Source organism: Bombus vancouverensis, chromosome 3, assembly GCF_051014615.1.
Source record: "Bombus vancouverensis nearcticus chromosome 3, iyBomVanc1_principal, whole genome shotgun sequence".
Classification (NCBI taxonomy): Eukaryota; Metazoa; Arthropoda; class Insecta; order Hymenoptera; family Apidae; genus Bombus; species Bombus vancouverensis.
In genome coordinates, this window is record NC_134913.1 from 12,858,413 (window position 1) to 12,883,436 (window position 25,024).

Sequence of the window (25,024 nt, forward strand, 5' to 3'; positions counted from 1 at the left end):
GTGTACAGCGCGTAATTAAGCTTTCGTTTTTAGATCAGACATGATCGTAAGGAGTATCGGAAATTCCTTGATGGTAATATTACCCGATCTAGTTGGCAAAAAGATTACACACTTCTTCGACCTTGTCAGGCCACTCATTGCATTCAAATTTCACTCGGTACGTATATTTTTAAAAAATGTTCTATTTTTCTCACCTCTCTGCTCATTCTGTACTGTGCTTTTCTTTATTCCTTGATCCCTTTCAGCTTTCCTTTATTTTCAACTGGCAATACGAACTATCTCCCTTTGGTAATATCTTCTTACCATTATGTCGTTCTTTAATCTCTCTTTTCCTCAGTTTACTTCATTGGATCTTGCCAAAATCTTGTCTTTCCTTGTTACTCCTGTTCTATGTTATAATTTACATGTATAGCTTTTATTTCTGCGTATATTTAAACCACGAACCTTTGCACATTTCTCAGCAAAATGGACATTACGAGGGAAAAATATCTTAAATTGTTATGTTTAATTTGTGTTATACTTAAATCTTCGTTCAGGTCTCGTTTCTTTAATTAGGTTCATACATCGAATTAGATCGTTAAAATAAGCTACGCATATTCACGGAAATAATCGTGACCTGTTCTTTGCAGATTTTAAACAGAACGAATAATATCTTCGAGCTAGTCACCGTGGAACCAATTCTCACAGAACGGCCACCGGATCGACAGAAAAATGAAATTTTATTGAGCGACGAACTCGACTCGGTAGATGACAGAACCTTGAGATTGAAAGGTAATTTCTTTGACATTTCCATTTAACGGTTTACACTCGTAAAGATCGATTATTCTCCCACTTGATACTGTTATTTTGTTTCGTTAAAGAATTTAACACTATACCATTTGTTTATATCGTGTATCGTATATCTCGATTTTTCGTACTGTTTTAGGCTTTTACAAATATTCCACTTACAACGAGGCGAAACATTCGCTGTTACATCGAGGCTCGTTCTTTTTTGCTTAAATTAGATCGTGTATCGGTGTCCCTCGACATTATCACCTCGAACGATGGAAATATTATTTACGATAACGTATATCTATGTATATAAAATAGGTACGTGAACGGTTCTAGCGAAAGACAAGCATTTTCTTTGTAAGACTCACGGCTAAGGCGGGAAACACACGAAGCAGCGATCGATGTTCTGTCAGAAATTGTTCGATCGATTACTTCGGGCAGTCGTATATTTTCTAATTAATTTCTAATTAACCGAGCCTAATAAACTCGGTGATCGTAGCTCTTGTTATCGGGCTGTAGTTAACATACCACGTTATTGGATAATATATTGCTGCAATTTATACAAATTTACTTGCTATCGCCACGTTGTTACGTGCTTTTGTAAATATATTAATTATTCCGTTGAATTAATTAGCCTACCGACGCAAAGGGCTCTGCTAACTTTGACAACAATTTTAACTTAAAAAGTTCTACTATCTGTAAAAACTTTGCCGATTTTAAATTGATTTTACGTCGCCGTCAATTAGCGAAACAAATATGAACTTAATCAGAGTCTTTGAAATTTCTTCTCAATGTATCATCCTCGTATGACGTAATTGCAGTATAATTTGTCCATATTTTCTTTTATTTGAATTCTTGATTAAATTGACGCGTCGCCTGAAATTATGTACATGCAGAGTGTCTCGCAAGTTTATAAATCATTTTTATGCAACACGAAGAAGATAGCGGTGATTTTCTATGTTAACTGTTATGTCGACTGAGTTCGAACGACACGTGTTTTGCAACGTTTTTTCTTTAATTTAATAGACGATAGTGACAAAAAAAATTTTTTTTTTAGTTCTCTTACTCTATTTCCTATATTTTACGTATAGTCTGTTCCAAAGATAACGACTCTGTCTGCTTTATAATTTAGATTGTTAGTTCCGAGAAAGAACATTCGCACAATCGTAGACTGGGAAGTTTATTAAAATATTCACGTTACACATAGCCTTGTTCGTCGGCATTAAGACACGCGAAATAATGAGAAGAACCATTAGCAAATTATCGATACTAGAATTATTATCTCGTTTGAAACACCGAGGCCGTAAAACACCCATATGCTCAAGAAAAGAGAAAATCATCGTCGACTATGGCGATCGTTCTAATTCCGAAAAATGTTACCCAGAAATGTTTCTATAAATGAATCTTGCACACGCTTTTGGAACAGACTACGTACGTATCAAAAGTGTAATACATAGACATTGTTATTTAATGGAAGCTTCTAGTTTGCAATTTAAAAATCATCGATTTAGAGAAAAAAGAACGCATATTGTCGAGTAACACGTATAGTTTAAAATATTTTCCGAATTCGAACGTGTAAACGTTTCGAGCGATTTAATTCGAAACGAATACAGTGAACCGCGTGTTTCGCGTTCGTAAAATACGAGACAACGTAAGAACGCGATAGACACAAAGCAATTTCATCGTTTCAACATTGATTGTTTGAACCTTTGTAACAAATATCCACGACGTTCATTAGGTCAGATGATATACATGGATAACTGGAAGATGATGATGTATCTTGGTACGCCCGTTATGCCAGATTTGAATTCCCTGATCGCAACGGGTCTCTACATTAATGATCTATCGATGCATGACTTTAGCAGGTATCAGTGCATTTCTTTATTACTTCTGCCTTCCTAAGTTGCCCTAATGTACATGTTGTTTCGTTTAAATTCGGAGAAAATTTTATCGAGGTATCGTTACGTATCATTTTTTTTTTCTTTTGTTATAATCTGCGTACGAGCAATCTATCATACAATAAATTGACATGGATATTATCGATATTATTTAACTTACGTCGTTAAATTTGTATGGTAGATGTATAAAGCGACGTCTCTTTATTTTGTGTATTTTTATTTGGTGTACAATAATTTCATGGTTGGGTTCATTGGATCATTGGGATGATTGTTCAGCCGTTGTTGATGCAATCTGTTATTTACTTGTTGCTTACACATCTATTTATATGCTTTTGTAGTATCGTTACACTCTCACTTTTATTTGTTAAATTTGTATTATCTATTTTCATCTTTATTTATCTATTTTTCATCTTTCTAAATTAAATTTTTATTTACCTATTACCGTTTATTAATTATGCTTGTAACGGGCGAAAGCCTAACGCAATAAGAATAACAATAAAAGGGAAAAAGAAAAAGTAAGAGGATTAACTAGTGATTAATAAGTAAAACAATTCAACGTTGTTAAAAGGACGTAGATTATTATTTTTCCAAGGTTGAGAAATATATTAGAACAATGAACATATTATACAAATTGGAAACAAAAAATAATCTAGCAAACAAGTATTATAGTTTATTCCAGTACTATAGAGTACTTCAATTTTTTCAAATTCCACAAAAATTACAGCATCCAGAGAGGAATATTAAACAAATTTTTGGAATTCTTTCTCATAATTACGGTACAAATAGCGAGAATCGATTAAAAAGAAATCACAGACGAATGTTGGTCCTTAATGGGTTAACTGTAAAACTTTAGAAAGTTTCTACTTTTCTTTTTATTTATTAAGCCCCAGAATGTTAATATTTCAGTCGTTGTTCTTAAGAAAAGGAGCGATAAACTTTTCACAATTCTTAACAAACGGCGCTTTGCCAATTAACGTCGACTGAGAGACGAATTTCGTACGCGATATCCATAGAGATTTATCAGCACGATACATTGTTATACGCAATTCTAATCATAGCTACCTTTACATTTAAAATTTTCACAGTGGCGAGACGTCGTGATATTGGTTTCTTGGCAGCACTTGCACTTTGCACTTTGCACTTGCACTTTGCACTTTGCACTTGCACTTGCACTTGCACTTGCACTTTGCACTTGCACTTGCACTTTGCACTTTGCACTTTGCACTTGCACTTGCACTTTGCACTTTGCACTTGCACCTGCACTTACACTTGCACTTGCACTTGCACTTGCACCTGCACTTGCACTTGCACTTGCACTTGCACTTGCACTTGCACTTGCACTTGCACTTGCACTTACAGTTGCACTTACACTTGCACTTGCACTTGCACTTGCACTTGCACTTGCACATGCACTTGCACATGCACATGCACATGCACATGCACTTGCACTTGCTCTTGCACTTGCACTTGCACTTGCACTTGCACTTGCACTTGCACTTGCACTTGCACTTGCACTTGCACTTGCACTTGCACTTGCACTTGCACCTGCACTTGCATTTGCACTTGGAGTTGCACTTGCACTTGCACTTGCACATGCACATGCACATGCACTTTGCACTTTGCACTTTGCACTTGCACTTGCACATGCACATGCACATGCACTTTGCACTTTGCACTTTGCACTTGCACATGCACTTGCACTTACACATGCTCTTGCACTTACACATGCATATGCACTTGAACATGCACTTGCACTTGCACTTGCACTTGCACATGCACATGGACATGCACATGCACGTGCACATGCACATGCGCTTGCACTTGCACTTTCCTTTATCTTTTGCACAAACGTTTCGTACACATTGCAGTCCACTTCTTGAGAGCAGACTTGAAAGTGCAGCGTGTACGGAACGTTAGCGCAAGGAACAAACAGAAAATTCAGGTGTGAAGTGCAAATACAAAGTGCAAGTGCGAGTGCAAATACAAAATGCAAGTGCGAGTGCAAATGTGAAGCGTAAGTGCAAATACAAAGTGCGTGTGCGAGTGCTACAGTTGCTCGGTTGCTGCGAAAAACCAGTATCACGATGATTATGATGAAACAGATTGTATAGATAGAAAGCACGTGACCCTTTTGTTATAGAGATCTGATGCTTGCTGGCACTCAACAATCGGTGGAACTGAAGTTAGCTTTAGACCAGGAGCAATTGAAAAGCAAAAAGCTAGAGGAGTCTATGAGAAAGTTGGACGAGGAGATGAAACGCACGGACGAATTGCTGTATCAGATGATACCGAAACAGGTGGCAGATCGTTTGAGAAACGGCGAGAGTCCGATAGACACGTGCGAGGTAAGAGCAATGCTTTAAAACGAATCTTCGTTGTCTGTTATACGCTAATAAATCGTCTATCATCCATCGAATACCGATACTACGAAAGTATTTTTCTTTGTCATAAAGCAACCAGTTTCTCGTCATCGTCGATGTTACAAATTGTAGAATTCGAACGTCTTTATAGATTTCGCGAATCACATTTTTCATCGCGAACTTTATAACTCGATACAAGATGATTCGATGTACAAACGTACACGACAGTTTCGAATCTTTGAACATTTTAGCGTATTATTTTAGAAATTGTTTCTCGTCTAAAGTTATCGGTAATTATTTGCCAAATTATTTCATTGAAACAGAAACTTTGCAATAACGCGTACAGGTAAAAGTTGTTCGGAACACCGACCTTGACAACGTATTTCAAAGTGGTTGAAATCGATCAGATCGTTCCTTTTGTAAATAATTACGAAATTATCGATTGCTACGTTTACCGAAATTACGTACCGTGTCCTCTCGTTACGACTACCATTTACGCTATCGTACGTGAAAGCGATGGATGTCGAAGAAGAGTAATCATCTCTGACCGTGATTGATTAACACGTTTCACTATCATGACTATTTCAGATGTTCGACAGCGTTTCAATTTTATTCTCGGACGTAGTGACATTTACAGAGATCTGCAGCAGAATCACACCGATGGAGGTGGTGTCCATGTTGAACGCGATGTACTCCCTTTTCGACACGTTAACAGAACGGAACCGGGTGTATAAGGTATTCTTAGGTAGTAAGAGTTAGACATTTATTCGTCCTCAAAATCATTCTCTTGCTTTATTCGACAACGCGACGCACGATCATTAAAAGAAACCGCGCGTCTTTTTCAAAATTCTTTCTTAATCTTGCTGCGTTCTCCGTCATCCTCGATGCGAGTCTACTCTTCTAACGTTAAAACGTTCAAAAAAAAAAAAATACCACCATACGTAACATTCGAGGTATCAAATATTTCAGCGGATTACGTACGAAGAAATTATCGTTGAATATTTCAATCACACCAATTAGTAACGATTTAATTAATTATTTCGTCGGAATATCGGGAACGTTGTATTCTTAGCGAAAGAAGAGGAGATGGAAAATTTGTAGAAACTTGAGAACCAGCACGGTTAGTTTGCTTTAACCCTTTCGCTTCGAGCGCCGCTTATACGCGATGACTCCTGGGTCTGACACCCCATATATCCGACATCCAAATGATGCATATACAAGTGCTATCTGTGGTCAATAATATATTTTTTCGTTATCGGCAGAACATTTTCTGTTGATTTTATCGACATATTTTGTTAATCACTTCTTAAAGTTACTCGTTGTTGAAACAACATGAAAACGTTTCACGCAATATATTTCAAACATTCAAACGATCGTATAATGTTTCATGCTAAAAAATTTATTAAATCCATTGACAGTGAGACGATATTTCATATACGGTTCTTACAAGAATTATTGTTATTTTAAGACTTAGGAAAACGTATATACAGCAACCACGCGCACTGTGCGTATCTCTGGCGAGCGTTTCCGTTCAGTGACAGTACTTAGGCGGACTGGACTGCCGAGGCGAAAGGGTCAAACGTTCGTTTCCACGTATTTCGATAGTTCTCTTCATCCAGGGTATTGAATATTTCCCGTATATTTGATGACAATCCTTGCAATTTGTTCCGCTAGGTTGAAACTATCGGCGACGCCTACATGGTGGTATCTGGTGCACCAGTGAAGGAGAACGATCACGCAGATCGTGTGTGCGATATGGCGCTCGATATGGTTGAAGCGATAACGGATCTCAAAGACCGATCCACAGGTAAATTTCCGCGGCAGGTAACTTAATTATATTTCGGATAAAATTCTGTTCGCGTTAAGAAGATCGATATATTTCGCGAAATGTTCTGAAAAATTGATTTATGTACAGATACTACGTATATTGAATTTCATTTGAAAAAGGAAAGATACGTTTCACGCTCACCGTGTATATCGTTGCTAGTAAAAGCGACATTATAGAAATATTATTAGTTATTTATATAAATTAATATTCCCTCCTACGATCTGTTCTTTCCATTCCCATAGCTTGACTCACCCTGTATAGGATTAAACGATTCTGCCGCTTACAAATTCTTTCTTCGGTTTCAAATAAGTAGAACAACGAGTCTGCTCCTCCTCCGCCCACGCTTTCGCCTCCTAACACGTCCATAATGCGCAAATACTGCGAATATTCACTCTTGAGCCAAGAGGAAATGTTAAAGAACGCTTAGCACTGTATATAGCACTTAGCAATGGTAAACGTATTTTTGCGAATATTTCGAAGACTTGATCATTAATTTTATTAAAAATGATTCGTTAGAAGTATCTCACTATTATATCTCATTAGGGTTTGCGGCGTGTAACGAATCTCCATTTGGATTAGCCATTGTTGTTATAGAATGTGGATGATATTTATTGGTACAAATATGATTAGTGGCGATTAGATACTCGAGATGCTAATGACAATGATCTTAGGTTCAATTAACGAATCCACGGTCAACAGGGTAGCAAATGTTTTCTTTTAATGTGTTTTCTTTTAAAGTCTAAGTCGAACTTAACTTACTGGTCCACAGCAAGTAGAACTAACTTGTCCACAGTACAAGTAGAACTCAACTTGTCCATAGTACAAGTAGAACTAACTTGTCCACAGTACAAGTAGAACTCAACTTGTCCACAGTACAAGTAGAACTAACTTGTCCACAGTACAAGTAGAACTCATCTTACTTGTTCACAGTACAAGTAAAACTCAACTTACTTGTCCACAGTACAAGTAGAACTCAACTTACTTATCCACAGTACAAGTAGAACTCAACTAACTTGTCCACAGTACAAGTAGAACTAACTTGACCACAGTACAAGTAGAACTCAACTTACTTGTCCACAGTACAAGTAGAACTCAACTAACTTGTCCACAGTGCAAGTAGAACTCAACTTGTCCACAGTACAAGTAGAATTCAACTAACTTGTCCACAGTACAAGTAAAACTCAACTTACTTGTCCTCAGTACAAGTAGAACTCAACTAACTTGTCCACAGTACAAGTAGAACTAACTTGACCACAGTACAAGTAGAACTCAACTAACTTGTCCACAGTACAAGTAGAACTCAACTAACTCTCTTTGTCCAAGTCGAACTGCATTTATATACTCTTCTCCGTATCTTTCTGTACCCCTCGGGTCAACTATATTTTTAAGGAGTGCTATACAATTACTCCGTAACTCTGTTAGGTAAAAACGTCCATTCCGTGACTGTGGCTACGTTCAGCGATCTGCTGTGTCACTTCGAACCCAACCTATTATCATAAATGCCGGGCACACATAATCGGATTAAATCATAAACAACTACTTCTAAGTTTTATTATTTAAGCACAGTCATAATGAAAAGTCCAGACTAAAGTATTGGGGGTCTTCCTAAAAATTCCAAAAAAAAAGGCGCCGATATCCTTTCATCTTCGACATATATTAGCTTGTTCCAAAAGTTAATTTCGCTTTAGAAGGAAATAGCAGACGCACAACATTTTCCAATAACAACAAAATGGATCGTAATTCAATAAAATGATATAAAGCAAAAACCGTTGCGTGTCTATTATGTGCTTACGAAACGAAAGAAACTTTTGGGACAACCTAATGTACAGGGAAAAAATGATTCATAACGACGATATCGACGACGTACTTTAAAGTCGTTGAAATCACACGTGGCTCCTTCGTCCTGCGTATTCATCTCCTCTCTTCTTTTCGTTTCTTTTTTTCTAGCGATTGTAACACTCTTGTAATTTCTTACTTCAGGTCTTCATCTTCAAATACGAGTCGGTATTCATAGCGGTGCTGTGGTGGCCGGTATAGTCGGCTTGAAAATGCCACGATATTGTTTGTTCGGCGATTCGGTGAACACGGCATCTCGTATGGAGGCAACCAGCCAGGCAATGCAAATACACATATCAGAATCCACGCGAGAACTATTGTCACCGTCGTATAAAGTTAAAGAACGAGGGGAGATAGAAGTGAAGGGTAAAGGTATGAAATTAGCATTATGAGATATATTGACTTGGCAACTAAGTGATTGCAGATTTTGTCAATACCACCTAATGGGAAAATCCGCAATCACTTAGTTGCCAATCCAATATTACAAATATCGTCAAGATCCAACGAAATGGTCGAAAAAGGTGGCTTCGAAACGACTCCAAACGTGCAGCATTACAGAATATCGCGTGCATTTCAGGTACGATGAAGACTTACTGGTTAGAAAAAAGGGAGCATAGATCGTCATCGACGAAAGGAATTACCATTCAAGAACCGACACAGTGGAACACGAGAAACACCGAGAAGAGAGTATCCGCAGGGACGCCGGCTGCTTTCACGGCAGCCACCATGTACGAAAATCAAAATTGCTTGGACACGTTGTCTAGGAGAGGTTCGAATATTGTCTCGCCAACGCCTGCAGATTCGACGTTCATCCCTGAAGAAAGAAGAATTTACTCGCCTATCACGTTCCAAGACGTTGCTCGTCGATCAGTGGCAAATTCACCGACGAAGAACGCCGATTCGAAAGGTAACTAAAATTCTGAAACAATAAATCATTTCCTCGTAAACACGATTGCGCTATAGGATGCTAGAAAGAGCGCGAAGAGTCTGAAATTTCGATGGCTTGTAATTTACAAAAGCTATCCATTGGGAGATGTAAGAAGATACTCGGTAAAGATAGAACCGAGTGTTAAATTTACAGTTTCGCACGATATTTTTGTATTTTTACATTCTACCGTTCGAGTTTCGTATTTCACGTTTCCGTCTGGATTTTCATGTTTTCGAAGTTTAGGCGATGCGACAAGTTTAGGTGGTAAAAGCACAGAGAACGAGGAACACGAGACGCGCGTTCTAAGCTCGAGTTTCAGTTGAGACGTTAACTCGGTGGTTGAAAGTAGAGCCAGGAGGCGGAGGACAGTGAAAGATAAATGAAAGGGAAAGATAGAACAAGAAATTAATTAGAACGTTGTATTTGTACAAGGCAACGATCCAAAATACGCGGCAGACGTAATTATACGTTTACGTGTGCTTATACGTATCAGCTTGTCCACGTCTTATCGAGAGATTCCCCGACGAATCGAATAATTCGAAATCTAAATTTGTCGTCGAAATGGTTACGCGGTGATTCGCCGATCTCGACAAGCTCCTTTTTCTTTTTTTAATGCAAGCTGAATGTGGTAGCTTTCACAGCACGACCCTAACAATGATATTTAGAATGAAATGGGACACGACTAAATGCCACTAAAGACACCTTGCAAGAAAAACCGAACGAACTCTTCGGCCAACTCGATAGAATTAGGCCATCGGAAGGCCATTATTCATTATAGTGATCCTTACCAGTGAAACATTAATAATTTCTCCCTCGAAACCTGTCTACTTTCAGAATGCAGGTCGAACTCGATGGGTGCGGTGATGACCAGGAACTCGGAGATGTTCAGCTGCCTTGTGAGCGACACCGAGGAACACTTCAGACAGCACAGGGACAGTTTATCGCCCCGCGCGGAGAATCGATCGGCCGGGATACACCCGAAACCAGAGCTGAACGTGACGAGCTCGAGCTCGTCGTCGGAGGAGTCTCGCGACGACAGAGCTGCGTCTGCCGATTCCGATGTCTCGAAGCGACAGAAGAGCAAAGAGAATTACACCACGTTCCATAGCGATCTCAGCAACTCGCAGTCGTTGACGCACCAGGATCAGTGTTGTCCTGGTTTCACGATGTCGAAGAGCGGCAAAACGCGCCATCAGAGCAACGGATGCTGCATCGCCTAGTAGGACAAGCCGAGAGTCTATCCATCGATTTGCCTTCTCGACGAGTTGACCTCGTTGTTTCGACGGTGTGTACACCGAGCGTGATCGAACTCATGGTTGCGAGTATACAGAGTGTCCCACGCAACTGGAACAAGCTACAGCTCTGAAAGGATAGAAGATAGAAAGGAAAATTCGTTGGACAAAATCAGTCGGGGGCGATGGTAATTAATCGCTTCGAATATTCCGAAATCACCTGTTTAGAGTAGCAGGATCGTTCAGAGACTGACGACCCAAGTAGTGTTGACACGACGACGATACAAATGCATTCTGAAAAGATTCTTTGATCGCAACTTTGGTACGTGTACTTGGGCGTTTCTCGCGATATCAGTTCGATTCGAACGATTACAACGTACACTTTCGTCGCGAGTTCACCCGAGCATCGACTCGCGCCGTTTGTTCGAATCACCGTTTCCTGAATAGCGTTCTCCACTCGAGAACTTTTTCAATTTCGCAAAAGATATCGCGTGTCTGCTTTGACACGTCTGTTGAGATTTTCTGTAACGAAAAATGGCCGGCCATCGAGTTCTCGCATCTTCGTGATCTTATCGTTGTTTGAAAAAACAGGGACGATCTTAAGATTACATTAAGATAAAAGCGAAACTCTGTCTAGCGAAACTCTCTTCTATCTTTTAGCGTGTCAGAAGGACAGTTTGTCCAAGTTGCGTGGGACACTTAGTATATCGTTCATTTTTCATTGGTCGAGCACTGACACCCTTAGGACGACGTGGAACCCGCTTTATATTTCGCTGATGGTCGCTTTTATATTTTGATCGCGGGATTAGCGTCGCAGAGGTTGCGTCAGTCGTTGGAAACTGTCGTTTGAAATATTTTCGTTTATTAAATTCGAGAGAGATAAATTTCGACGTTTTACTGGAATTGCAGTGTTAACTTTGTGACGGTGACACACGCTACTATCAACGTGTGAACTCCGATAAAGCTACACTATCGCCAGCATAAGTTTAAGACACTTTCGGTGTGAGACGAGATTGCGCCATTTGACGCAAATTCCATGTTTCTCGTTGTCTTCGTTTTCTAGTTGTTCTACTATAGATCTATCGTTTCATTCATCGTACGTATAATATACAAATATCATGTCATTGTACATTATTGTTCAAAATATGAGATCGTTAGGTAATCCCATGAAAAGTAAAAATTTGCAAGAAAGCTTTACGTGCGGAATTTTATTCGAGCAAGAGATACCATAGCATTGATTTCGAATTAATATGTCTATTATGTTTCGAATTAATCGAAATAATAAACGAAATTGATAGACGATTCGCTGTATATGTAAAATACAGTTGAGCAAGTGATTTCAAGTTGTCCGATAATGTACGTAAAACGATACCGAAGAGAGAGAGAGAGAGAGAGAGAGAGAGAGAGAGTATAGTAAGACAAGCTGAATAATTCCATTTTTTAAAAAATGCCTTAACGTTTCTGTTAAAATGCACGTTCGTCGATTAATTTGTCGGGAATCGAACGATGGATGGTTCTTCATACGCAATGTTGGAATTTTTGAATTTATGTACAGATACGTAGACATAAATTTAGAATTCTAAGCGCTGCTGTTTTAAGAAAGTATTTATTATAGATACGTTACAGACATAAGAAGGATAAGCAAAGTAACGTTTAGATAGTAGTTTAAATTATTGAATTTTTTAATGTTACGAGGAACGAAAGATGTAACATCAATGACGAAAAGAAAAGATCTCGATCAACAACAAAAAAAAAAAGGGGTAGAGATTTATTATCATCACCTTCCTTTTAATCGACATTAATCTATCGATTATAAATAATAGAAATATCGTGTCTATAGATGTTATTAAATAATTAGACTGCGGATATTTAAGCAACTTCGTATCTTTGTAAATAATTAAAACGAAACCTAGATAGTTTATCTTATCTACCAAATATATTAACAAACGATAAAATACTCTGAATATTTTGCGTATATATATTCGCGTATCTTCATTCTGTGTATTTTTGCATTCTCAGATTTCCCAAAAAACGTATAAAAATCCGCAGTCTATTTACGATATATGTATACTGACTCACGATAGTATTAGAACACTTACGATTTTAGAACAATTTTATGTGCATATTGTATATTAAACATTTTGAAACTTTGTTAGTACTATAATGAAAGGTATTTGATAACGACAATTCATTAGTACTACGATACTTGTCACGATTGTATTGGTAAAATATGAAATCAGTCTGAATATGAATATAAAAATTGCAAAACACTTATTGCAAATGCGTTAATAAAAAATTAATATACAGTTACAAATAGCCATCCGAAGGATACGATAACAATAATAATTGTTAATATCCAGGTTTAACAATGTAACGCTTAATCGACTGTTTTTAAATACTTTTGTCATCTCTACGAAATATAAATACAGAGTCTGTTCGACTAACACGTAAAATCGGGCAGGACGCGATTCTTTGCGGAAAAATAAGGAAAAGTATGGAATCAAATTTCTCGGATCAGTTTTCGAGAATATGAAATTCGAAAATTTATCGAGTACACCCGAACGTGGTTGATTCGAAACTGGACAGGGTTAAACTATCAACGAGAAGTTATTCTACGCGTGAAAATAAATCAGAAACGTAGAATGATATTTTCCCATTTAAAATTTTATTTTCAAGAAAATAGGATGAATTTTCAAACTTATTTTTCTCGCAAACGAAGAGTCTCCCGAACAAACGTTACTCTCACACGTACAACGATTATTTATTCCTGTCCAGCCCAATCAGTGAAATCGGCCACGTTCAATTATACTTGATAAATTTTCGAACTAGATTTTCTCTAATAATTAAAAGCTTAAGTCAAGAATAAACAAATTTTACTTCACGGTCTTCTTTCATCTTTCCACGTTCGATCGCGTCCTGCTCGCGTGTTCGCGTTAAATGCCTCGTAGTTCTATGTACTGACATCTTCAGATCGATTTGAAACGTTATCAATGTAATCATGGTAATCGAGTTTCAGTAACAGTGGCAACAACAAATTTCAAAATGTTTTCTCGTATAACGCACGCAATACATTGTCCGCGAGTAGTCGAATAGTTTTCGCGACTCGGTGCACGAATAACATTGTTTGCTGTACGTATAACGCGTATTTAATATTTCAAACGACAGTTTGCAGCGATTTGGCCGGCGCACGAAAAGGGAACAAGCGAGAAACGTAGTAGCACTTGGTTTTAGCGGAAATTTGAAAGTGGACCGTGTGCGTTGTCGATCGAAACCGACGTTCTGCAATTCTCAACGATTGCAATTCAAAAGTGTCTTAAATGAAATTTATATATAGTATATTCTTGTCACGTAAGTTAATATCGATACTCGTATCGTACATTTTAAATCGAATAAGAAGCAGAAAGTCACCAAGAACTTAGGTTTCTTTTAATACTCGTCGCGTGTGACTCTTCCAGTTTCTCTGTCAGATACTCCTTTCGTATCCGATTGTAATCTCTGTTTTCGCGAACATGGTTCGTCGCGTCGATAGCTTTAAATCTATTAAACGGAGGTGACGTTTATCACCGATTGATCGACGAAATACGATAAGATGAGATGTAACGAAGTGAACGAAAAATTGACCAGATAAGCGAACGAATTAGCGGAGACGTAGTCTCTTTTCTTCATCTTTTGATAATTAATTTTAAGCTTTGTCTGTGAAGAATATCGTTTGAAATGTTTGCCTGCATTAATTGATTAATTAATCTTGATCTCAAGCGTTAATTCGTTACGATGATATTATAAAGTTAGAACTATTTTCTGTTACAACTTGCACCTGGCGCTATAAATTACGCTAAAGTCTGATAGATTCATTTACATTTAATTCGCGTAATAAATTCATTTCGGAACAATTCAATTGGCACGTAATCAACGGAAGATCACGAGGTTAATCGGTGTTTTCTTTTACATTGATCTGTTGAATTTTCATTGGGTTTATTTAATGAGGAATATCATGCTGTAAGAAGTAACATAAATAATAAATATGTTAAGTATTTTCAATATAATTATGGATGTATCTCTTAATATTTATGCTGTATTTTATAAAAACAATTCAAGAACCAACTTCTATAAATTTAATATCGTCCCCTTAACTGAAAATTAATTTTCTTCGATCGCATATCTGTTGGCTGTCAACGAACGTTGCTCGATAAATTCGATAAAGGAATAGCAATCGTGTTACGTTTACAAAACCATACGTACGACTTTACAGCGAATCTAAAGAATTATAGCAGATACGTAAAGAAACAATTTTGAAATAACGAAAGATTAAAAGACTAAATGTGTATAGTTAACAACATATTTTGTTTTTTAAAACGAAGATAACGAGCGTTACGAAGTCGTTGTGTATTTTCAAACTGTTCAATTTTAAATCTACGACCGAAGAATTGTATACAAAAAAAAAACTTACCCTGTTTCTTAAAATAAAAATGACGAATATATGTAAGAACTTGTTATATATGTAATTTTCAAATTTGCAATTGTTTCTTGATAACGTTATTTGTAATAGCGTAATTACTCGCGATATTATTATTTCGTCTCATCGTACGTATTACGAAATATGAAAAAGATCGTGTTATTAAATTATCGCTGTACGAATAATTTTCTGAATATCGTTGCTTGCTCCAGATTTTAATGCGATTGAAAATCGTTAATCCTTACGATTATATAAATATCGAGAATAAAAATTTATATTACGCAATACTTACTACCTTCCACCAAGGGCTTTTATATTCACCTTAAAACGCATCTCTGTTCGTTTCTTGAAATAAAAAATAAAGAATCGAGTAACATCACGTGCACATTCGCAATACCGTTTTATTCCGTATTATTATTCATATTTTATTTCAGAATCCAGCGTAATATTCACGTTGGATGGCCGACAAAAATAAATTAAAATAAACGAAATATCTCGACTATAAATGTTTGAATATAAACACGTTTAAAAAGTTTTCTCGCAAATAAAATATTTTATTGCCAAAAAAAAAGTACGACTATTTGCTATTTACAACTTGAAATAATATTTTACACAGCTGTGACCAATACTGGCAACCAAGAACTGTACCGCAAGTTAGATGTCCATTAATTAGCAATCGATGCTGTATCCTTTAATTATAAATCGAAACTGGCATGTAACTTCGCAGAATGTCTCACTTCATTTTACGTATTTTCCAGATTGCGTGTACCAGCATGAATAGTCGATTTGAAAACGCCACTTCGGTCGTACGTTTCTCATTCGCCTTTGATTCTTTATGCAGAAATAATAGATTCTCGGAAGAATTTAATTAACGCAATTCAGTCTTTCAATTAAACAAATCGTCAACCGTGGTTTCACCTATTGCTTGCAATCGTTTGCGTGACGGATTGAACGAATCAATTTCGCGTAGCTGTTCCTTGAATATCGACTATGAAACGGAATATTTAATGACAGTAATCGTCCCTGTTGAACGGATCTTCAATGTTCTACAATTGATAGGTCTGGCTAAACTTCATAGGCCAGTCTTTGGCAAGTAGTCGTGGAAAATACATTGAAACATCGAACATCTCGGCATGGATAGTACTCAATATGAGTACTTGAGACTCAATAAGTACCTTCTATTTACGATCGGCATCTGGCCGTATCAAACTACTCTGCAAAGGAGTTTGGTTGCGATCGTTTTCATTCCCATCATTGTTGCTCAAGTGATCCTACAGGTATTGATGCACATTGTGAAACAAATATATTCCACCTCACAGTCAGATATCGGACTTGATTTATAAATATCTATATCTGCAGAGCTATTTTGTTCATTGCAACGAACCTCGAATTATTCGCACCTCGACTTATTCCGCCGATTAATTACGTTACTCAGTGTATACTCTGCCGTTCGCTGAAACCCGGCGAAACAAATATCAATGTATCGAAATAACTGCGCGTATTTTCATTTTCGTTCTGCTATCAAATATAGTTTTACAAACGTTATATTTTAAATATTTTCGACATCCGATCGTCTTCATGCTTTGACAGTGTAATAAAGCGGCGAATGATTCAATGAACGATTTAAAAAATAACTCCACGGTGGTCATTGGTGACCGGAGAGCTCGAACTTCTTACAATTGTAAAAATTGTATGAAAATTGACAGTTAGGGCATTTTGAATATAACCGATGAATAGAAGATACCTTGAAATAAAAAGTGCCCCATCGAGCAATTAAACATTTTTATTAGAACGTCAATAAAAAAAAAAAAATGAAAACAGTTCTTGCATATAACGGTGCACTGTGTCTGCATCCATATCTTTGAGGAATAATCTACGAATATTATTATAAACACAGCTCAGAAAGTAATCGTAAATGCTGCTTTCTAATCGTATAATTGAAGTTAGAAGCGTGTACATATCTTACTATTATACATAGAATGAACAAATACCGTTTACTAATATCTTCTACACGTTTCAACAATATACAGATAACTGGTGGTACAAGCGGAAAGGGGGTGATTCTACGCGAAAAAAGAAGTCGAAAATATAGAATACAAATTTTTCGTTCGAGGTTTCGTTTTCGAGAAAATCGACTTTGAATTTTCGCTCGGTACGCGTGCACTTTATCGCGTCTCGTTATAACGGATCTCACTGTAGATCGTTGTCTCGATGGAAAAATTAAAAAAAATAAATTTTTATTCTACATTTTCGACTTCTTTTTTAGCGTAGAATCACCCCCTTTCCGTTTGTACCACCAGTTACCAACCACCCTGTATTCTGCGCGTTTCGCTTACGACGAAATAACGAATGCGAATGGTTTGTTGAAATAAACGAAGCCTTGTTACAATATGTCGCTGTCAACTGTTACCAAGGTGCCACGGTGGTCACCGGTGACCACCAATAAGATAAATGGTCCATTGGGAAGAATATCGTCTTATATGATCAATTTATTACTAGTTTGCCATTATATGTTTTGAATAATAAAAATACTCTCGTGGGGTTCTAAGCGAACCTTGTGATTTCGGCGTGGCAGTCAAAGTGTTGATAGTTGGTTTGCGTGTAACGATGCTGGAAAATTAATACAAGTTGAGATTCGCGTAATTATTTCCATGTTATTTTACTTCGACGTACCCTGTATAGTCTGATGTGAATGTAATAGTCTTGTGTTACGTAATAGTCGTTATCATATGCTATATGTATATTATTAAGAAATTTTCATTTCTTCTCTCGTGGAACGTTTTACCGAAATATCAATTTCATTGGAATTTGTATGGATTTCCTTCTTTCAGGGTGGCGGTATGATAACTGCCATAACTGCCAACGACATAGACTCGCTACTGGAAGGTTTCGCGCCTTTTATGATCAGTTTGATGTGCCTCGCAAAGTATATCAATTTCTTTTACAATTTCAAACAGGTAAGTTTGCCGTCTCTGCGTAAGTCTCTCGTGTCGAAGTTAACGTTAACGTTCACGTGAATCACACAGATGAAACGTTTGCTGGATATTATGCGAGAAGACTGGGAAATTTACAAAAAGCTGAGAAACGAGTACGATCTTCTTTGTGAACAATACGCGATAGGAAAGAAAATTACTATCAGTTTTGTAGGTAAGGCGACCTTGCAACTTGCGATACAGCGTTTAAAAGTGATTAATACTGTGAGTATCTCGTACGTACTAACCTTCTAATAATATTTATATTAGTAACGTATACGATGCAATATATTAATAACATTTACGTCATGTATCCTTAACGTAGATCGATTGTAAGAAAATTTGAATGTCCTAGAAACCTGAGAATATTTTATCCATTTCACTCTGAAGCTATTGCTGTATCGTTCAAACATAATATCTATGTATTTATTATCTTTTGCTCTTTGGCTTTAGTTTTCCAAATTCTATGCCCACTTATTCTGATCTTACTCTTTAGCGAACGCTATATAAACTCTGTTCAAACTTTTGATAGATAAATTTTTATATCGCGAGCATTTTCGAAGATTCTCAAGATATTCGACAACGCGTGTTAAAATTCTTTCGGAATTACTAGATCGAGCGGAAGATTTTATACCGAGTTGCTATTATTATTAAAATATTCTAAATCGATTTAGAACTTTCAACAATTCGCACTACATACAGTAAACTAGCATAATTAATATCGACAAATTGAAATCGCACGATACGCGTGTTGTCGATTATATCGAAGATTAATGCGAATTCCAGTCAAAGCGATCTTTATTTCCTAAAAAAAAAAAAAAAAAAAAAATGGGCAAAATTCGATGAGCAGTGGAATTTGTTATCTTTGTCTCGCGTCGCTCGAAATTCAGATTTCATTTGGCGAAGATAAATATCAGAAATACGTTTTACGAAATTTACGAGCGTCCAAGGAAGTAAGAAAATTGGAAAAATAAGAGAAAAATGAAGGGGAAAGGAAAACAGACGAAACGATGCTTTCAAATTTCCGCAACTTTAATTCGTTACGTTGACCACAGCTTTCTTGTTCGGATTAATAACACCGTTTGCGGCAATGCCATTGCTGCTGAATGCAGCTGACGCTTTAGGACTCTGCAATATATCCGACGACCGACCGTTGGCGTTTCGTGTTGAACATTTCGTCGACGTGGACAAATACTACTTTCCTCTTTTGGTTCACTCGTACATTGGTACTTTGGCGTACACCACAATTGTTTTGGCTATCAACTCGATAATAGCTGTCTATGTTCTACACGAGAGTGGACTTTGCGAAGTTTTAAGGTAACCGTATCAACTGTATGGATAGAAATTTCCGTCGAAACTTTCGATCGATCTCCGTGCAGTTTCGTTGTCCTCTGTTCAATTAAATTTCACGAAAATTTCGCTGTTAATACGACTACGAATAGAGAGAAAAATTGACAAAGATTGCGATATTTATTTTGATGTGAAAAGTGGTATGGTGAAATTGAAAAATAAAAGTACGATCTGCGTAAAATTGTTGGAAAGTAAGAAGCAATTAATGAAAATCGTTGAAAAGGAAGAATTTATTTATCAAGCAATCGATATTTTTTATGAAGCTTTTAAAATCTTAGCAAAAGTTTCTTCGAGTGGTAAGGTGTGTACGATATTTGTGCAGGCAAAAAGTGCATACGTTTTTATATTTCTGAGAAATTCCTCTGATTGATCTATGGACACTGACAGGGTTAATATAACTATTTAATGAACAATTCTGAATTTCTGAAATTAATTTCCTCCAAAAGCATCGAATATCAAAGGTTTCTACATTGTGACTCGATGTTACCAGAGGCGACGAATTAATACGAAATATTATTGCATATACGTTTTTAACGTTAGCCGATTTAAAAACGAGATTTCAACGTTTAATACGTTAATTGATTTCTCTCAAGTGCAATCTTCGTTAATCGAAAATTTCGAGATCTTTTTCATACTTTCTCAAACGTGTACGATTACCTACGAACTCCTGCGAAATTTGTGTTTTTATCATAGTTTAGAACGTTTCGAATTTTTCAAATTGTCACGCACGATTAAATAAACTAACTAAATAAATAAACTAATTAAATAAAGCTAACGAGAGACATCGTCTACGATGAAATCTCATATTTTTAATAAGAATCGAAAGAGCGCTCTACGAAGCTGGTAAAAATATTTTGAAAAATGCTATTGCAACTGATTTAGCAGTCAGCTCCATTTGTCGTTTATTAACTTTCTTTTGTGACAAGTAAGTTACAAAGGTTTATTTTGTACAGTGAGTGCGTGTTGCCACGTTGTAATCGAATATTATTTTTTCACGAAGAGAAGCTCTATGCGTTCGTTCAAAAATATCCTAATAGATAAAGCGACAAAAATTCGCAAAAATAGATGCAACTCCCAAATTAATCTCTAGACAGTAGATCTTTATCCATTCAATGTATGTTCGACTTTAAGGCTGCAAAGATGCACAGAACGTACAGAAGATGGAAGAATCTACGAAATATCAAAAGCATAGCACTTGTTGTGATATTTACAGCGAATAAAACGATCTTTTCTTTCTCCTCTAATCGTAGTCATGAAAATATAAAATTACACAGTCTGCAGATCGTCGATAGCGTTGTTTAAATTATTTTTGCCAACATTGTACGCTCTTTCAAATACTCTTTCAATCTGTATCGAACGATTAATGCAATTAACGTTCCTTGTAAGAAGATAAACGAAGAACTCTTTTAATCGTCAAATTGTTAATCGTGAAATCGTAATTGTTTAGATTCAAGCTAGAAAACTTCGTAAGCTGCAAAGATGCACAGAACGTACGGAAGATGGAAAAATCTACGAAATATCAAAAGTATAGCACTTGTTGTGATATTTACAGCGAATAAAACGATCTTTTCTTTCTCCTCTAATCGTAGTCATGAAAATATAAAATTACACAGTCTGCAGATCGTCGATACCATTGTTTAAATTATTTTTGCCAACATTGTACGCTCTTTCAAATACTCTTTCAATCTGTATCGAACGATTAATGCAATTAACGTTCCTTTTAAGAAGATAAACGAAGAACTCTTTTAATCGTGAAATCGTAACTGTTTAGATTCAAACTAGAAAACTTCGTGGAAAGCGACGTGATGGACGTGAAACTACATGCCAATAAACGCGATGATAAATGGTATGAAAATGCCAGGGACTGCGTAATACTGCACAAACACATAATCGAGTCAGTATTATTATTAATCGTCTCAGATCGTTCTCTATTCGCGTTCTTTGTCGCGTTTCTCTTCGTTTCTAAGTGTTTCCAATGAAATAAAAATATCGATCTTTACATCTCTCCTTCGCTAATCAAGATTCGCTAATATACTCGAGGACGCAAATACAACGTCTTACTTGCTTCAGATAGGATTCAACATGATTTGCGTAAGCTTCACACAGTTCCAGGTCGGTTTCCAATTCGGATCAAGTTCATTTTATCGTTTCCCAGCAACACGATATACACGTTAATTGTTTGTCATTGCGATTAGGCGGTAATAAACATACAAGAAAACGCAGCCTTGGCTTTTAGATATATCTCGGTGACGATTTCCTTGCTATGCGATCTTCTATTCGTAAGCTGGCCAGGACAACAGCTGTCGGATTCCACCGAACGTATATTCGAATTTACGTAAGGATTTTTCTTTAATCTTTTCTATCCATCGACTTTCTTCTGACGAATGAAAAGCGCTGAGGAAGGATCTGCGTTAATTAAACGCAGAGTGTCTTATAGTTTGGCAGAGATGCAAATTTTGTCGGTACGTTATACGAGTAAAATGAAGAACAAAAATGTTGTAGGAAAGTATTTGGAATTTGAGGTTTTGGTAAAAAATTGTAATAGAAATATGAAATACGAAGACAACGATACTTTGGCTATAATTTCCGCGATATTTCCGCCCTGATTTCACGTTATGTTAGATTTTGATGCGCAGCTAATATTAGAAAAATTAAAAGTGCAGCTTTCGATGAGAACATTCCGCTATCTCGTGTTACGTTGGAAAACTTGTTAATTATGTTATATCTTATGCACTGTTTAAAAATGATTGAACAAATGACGATAGTTTATCTTATTCGTGTGCTTTTTAATATCTTCGATATGAAAGAATATAAGAGAGATGGATATATAAATTATTTAATCGTCGTAGATTGCATGGAAATTTTAACTACAGATAGTATATAAACAAATTAGAAAATTATCCTTTCGTAGTACATAAATTTTAATAGCAGGACTTTTATAATCCTGCAAATTTCTTTCCTTTCTCAGTGGTAAATTTCATGTTATTTAAGGGGCTGTCCTGAATTAGAATGTTCTAAAACAGCGTCTTTTTGTGATTTTTTTTAGAAGGGAAGCAGAGAAATGAAGTTATTGAATTTTGAGGTATGGTTTTATATATATTTAACGAATACAAACAAATTTTTTTTAAAGTACAATAAAAAATTGTAACGGATTTCTAAGCCTATTTCATGGACTGCAGTTTTCAATCGGCTGGAAGGATCCACCTCGTAATTCTTGACCGAAAGAAAAAATCAAAAAAGGATTAAATTATTATATATTTTTCTTCTCGATGAACTAAAAAAAAAAAGGCAGAAAATAATGTGAAATTAAAAGTTTCGACGGGTTTAAAGAAAACATGTGTTTTATAAAAAGAAAAAATAAACGTTAAGGTGCTACAACAATTATTTAAATAAACTTTTTGACGAACTTTTTTGCTTCAACTAGAAGAAAAATATACAATAATTTAATCCTTTTTTGATTTTTTCTTTCGGTCAAGAATTACGAAGTGGATCCTTCCCGTCGATTGAAAACTGCAGCCCATGAAATAGGCTCAGAAATCTGTTACAATTTTATATTTTACTTTAAAAAAAATTTGCTTGTATTCGTTAAACATATATAAAAGCATATCTCAAAATTCAATAACTTCATTTCTCTGCTTCCCTTCTAAAAAAAATCACAAAAAGACGCTGTCTTAGAACATTCTAATTCAGGACACCCCCTTAATAGAGTTTCATGTAGTAGTCAAGTAGGTGATTCTAGTACTACTTAATAAATAGATTCGTGAAGTAAAGTAGACGACAAATCAAATTATGTAGATTAAAGTAGAAATTGTAGATTACAAATTAAAGATTCAAAGGAACGTACATATTTTCAGAACAAACGGCAAATGGTATCTATCATCGATTAATTGCAGGAAGCTTTTAATGATGATGCTATCAAAAAGCATAACGCCTCTGAAATTAACAGCCTACAAATTCTACACTTTAAATTTAGAGAGTTTCAGTGCGGTAAGATTTATTTTCTACATTGATCGTTCTCTAAATCGTCGTCAAGTCATTCTCAAGTTGAATGATCATTCAGGTCCATATCGTATCATCATCATAAATACCAAATTTTACACATATATCGATATTGACAATTAATTAACGTTAATCGGAGGATCACGTAGACCATTATTTACTTAATTAACATTCATTTAAGAAAATCTCGTAGTTCATTTTTATTTCTACAATCAAACTTTTGCTTGATTGCTCCATCAAAAACACCCATTTTCACTGCTGCTACTTTATTAAATATTATTTTCATATGTATTGTACATATGTATAATATTATTATCTTCAGACACGAAGCAGGTAATTAAATTATTTACTACATTTTTATTATCTTTCACGTTTTAAGGTTGCACGAACGTCATTTTCTTACACCATGGTTTTATGCTCCGTTCAATAATTATCAACCAAAGAACGATGATTATTGACGATTATTTGCAAAGAAGAAAGAGAGTTTATAAAAACAATGTAAGCGTCTGTTGCCACGAAAGAAGCGTAGGTATCGTAAAGGTGATTGAACTATGTACTTGAAATAAAAAATAGTCTAATTGTTACTCTTTCGATTTTCCTTTAATTGCTATTTTTTTTTTTTTACTCATTTAACTAAACGTTATGTTTTCAGCTTAATCCTATTTTTCTTCGATTATTTTTTTACAATACTATTTAATACTATTTAATTTTTTTACAATTTTTAAATACTACGAGAATGTAGATATATTGGATTGGCGACTAAGTGATTGCGGATTTTGTCATTAGGTGGTATCGACAACAACCGCAATCATTTAGTTGCCAACCAAATACGTAGTTGATGGATTAATTCCGCCTAAGATCTTGCGATCTCTGTATAATTTTTCAACATACGTTTATCACCTAATTTCGTACTTTCTTCACGCTATGACGAACAAACGTCAGAATATTAAGGGTTACCATAGTTCTCCTTGCCATGACCGATTCCACTATACGTCCACGCACATGTTGCCCTTTGGATTCATTCCGCCCTTCGATGATTAAAATTGCTCTCCGATGGTCAACGTCATAGACTGTGACGAGTCGTTAACAAGTTTTTATCGACATTCGAATGACTTGTCCGATAGATAGGTGAACGAAAATCAATTAAGCCCAGGTGGAGGTGGGGCGCGTGCCGAGCCTCTGATAGATCGGCGTTGCCGGTTTCGTTGTCGACAATCTATTTTTCTCGAAAAAGAATCGGCCCCCGGCAACCATATGGCACGCCAAACATACGGTTCCTTTCGATAAACGTGGAACACCGTTTGCGCATCTTTCCCTTTCTCTTCTGAAACGTAAGATTCGGCGACGAAAGCTCCCAAGCTTGGTCGATCGAAACTATCGAATTATTGGGTTGGCAA

General features: G+C 36.3%; 2 protein-coding genes across 2 annotated transcripts in view; both read left to right on the forward strand.

Annotated features, from left to right (window-relative positions):
• Nucleotides 1-15,326, forward strand: part of Gyc88E (Guanylyl cyclase at 88E) — a 28,827-nt gene extending 13,501 nt beyond the window's left edge. The window contains exons 5-13 of the mRNA XM_033328221.2: nucleotides 34-157; nucleotides 630-771; nucleotides 2,510-2,636; nucleotides 4,810-5,014; nucleotides 5,618-5,764; nucleotides 6,704-6,836; nucleotides 8,838-9,065; nucleotides 9,271-9,600; nucleotides 10,456-15,326. Coding sequence (XP_033184112.2) covers nucleotides 34-157; nucleotides 630-771; nucleotides 2,510-2,636; nucleotides 4,810-5,014; nucleotides 5,618-5,764; nucleotides 6,704-6,836; nucleotides 8,838-9,065; nucleotides 9,271-9,600; nucleotides 10,456-10,841 — 1,822 coding nt within the window. The 3' untranslated portion in view covers nucleotides 10,842-15,326. The remainder of the gene's footprint in view (nucleotides 1-33; nucleotides 158-629; nucleotides 772-2,509; nucleotides 2,637-4,809; nucleotides 5,015-5,617; nucleotides 5,765-6,703; nucleotides 6,837-8,837; nucleotides 9,066-9,270; nucleotides 9,601-10,455) is intronic.
• Nucleotides 15,327-16,439: 1,113 nt separating this feature from the next.
• LOC117153937 (odorant receptor 13a) lies at nucleotides 16,440-24,057 on the forward strand. The gene is made up of 9 exons (XM_033328456.2): nucleotides 16,440-16,583; nucleotides 18,138-18,263; nucleotides 18,333-18,453; nucleotides 19,334-19,595; nucleotides 21,400-21,522; nucleotides 21,650-21,740; nucleotides 21,824-21,963; nucleotides 23,483-23,615; nucleotides 24,007-24,057. Exons 1-9 carry the CDS (start codon nucleotides 16,440-16,442, stop codon nucleotides 24,055-24,057), a joined length of 1,191 nt encoding a protein of 396 aa, XP_033184347.2.
• Nucleotides 24,058-25,024: the final 967 nt, after the last annotated feature.

Bases quoted from the DNA above. Each gene is read 5' to 3' on its own strand.
- LOC117153937 (XM_033328456.2), top strand. From the start codon at position 16,440: ATGGATAGTACTCAATATGAGTACTTGAGACTCAATAAGTACCTTCTA. The intron at 16,584-18,137 runs GTATTGATGCAC...TCCTTCTTTCAG, and splicing joins TTGCTCAAGTGATCCTACAG to GGTGGCGGTATGATAACTGC. The intron at 21,523-21,649 runs GTCAGTATTATT...TCGCTAATCAAG, and splicing joins CTGCACAAACACATAATCGA to ATTCGCTAATATACTCGAGG.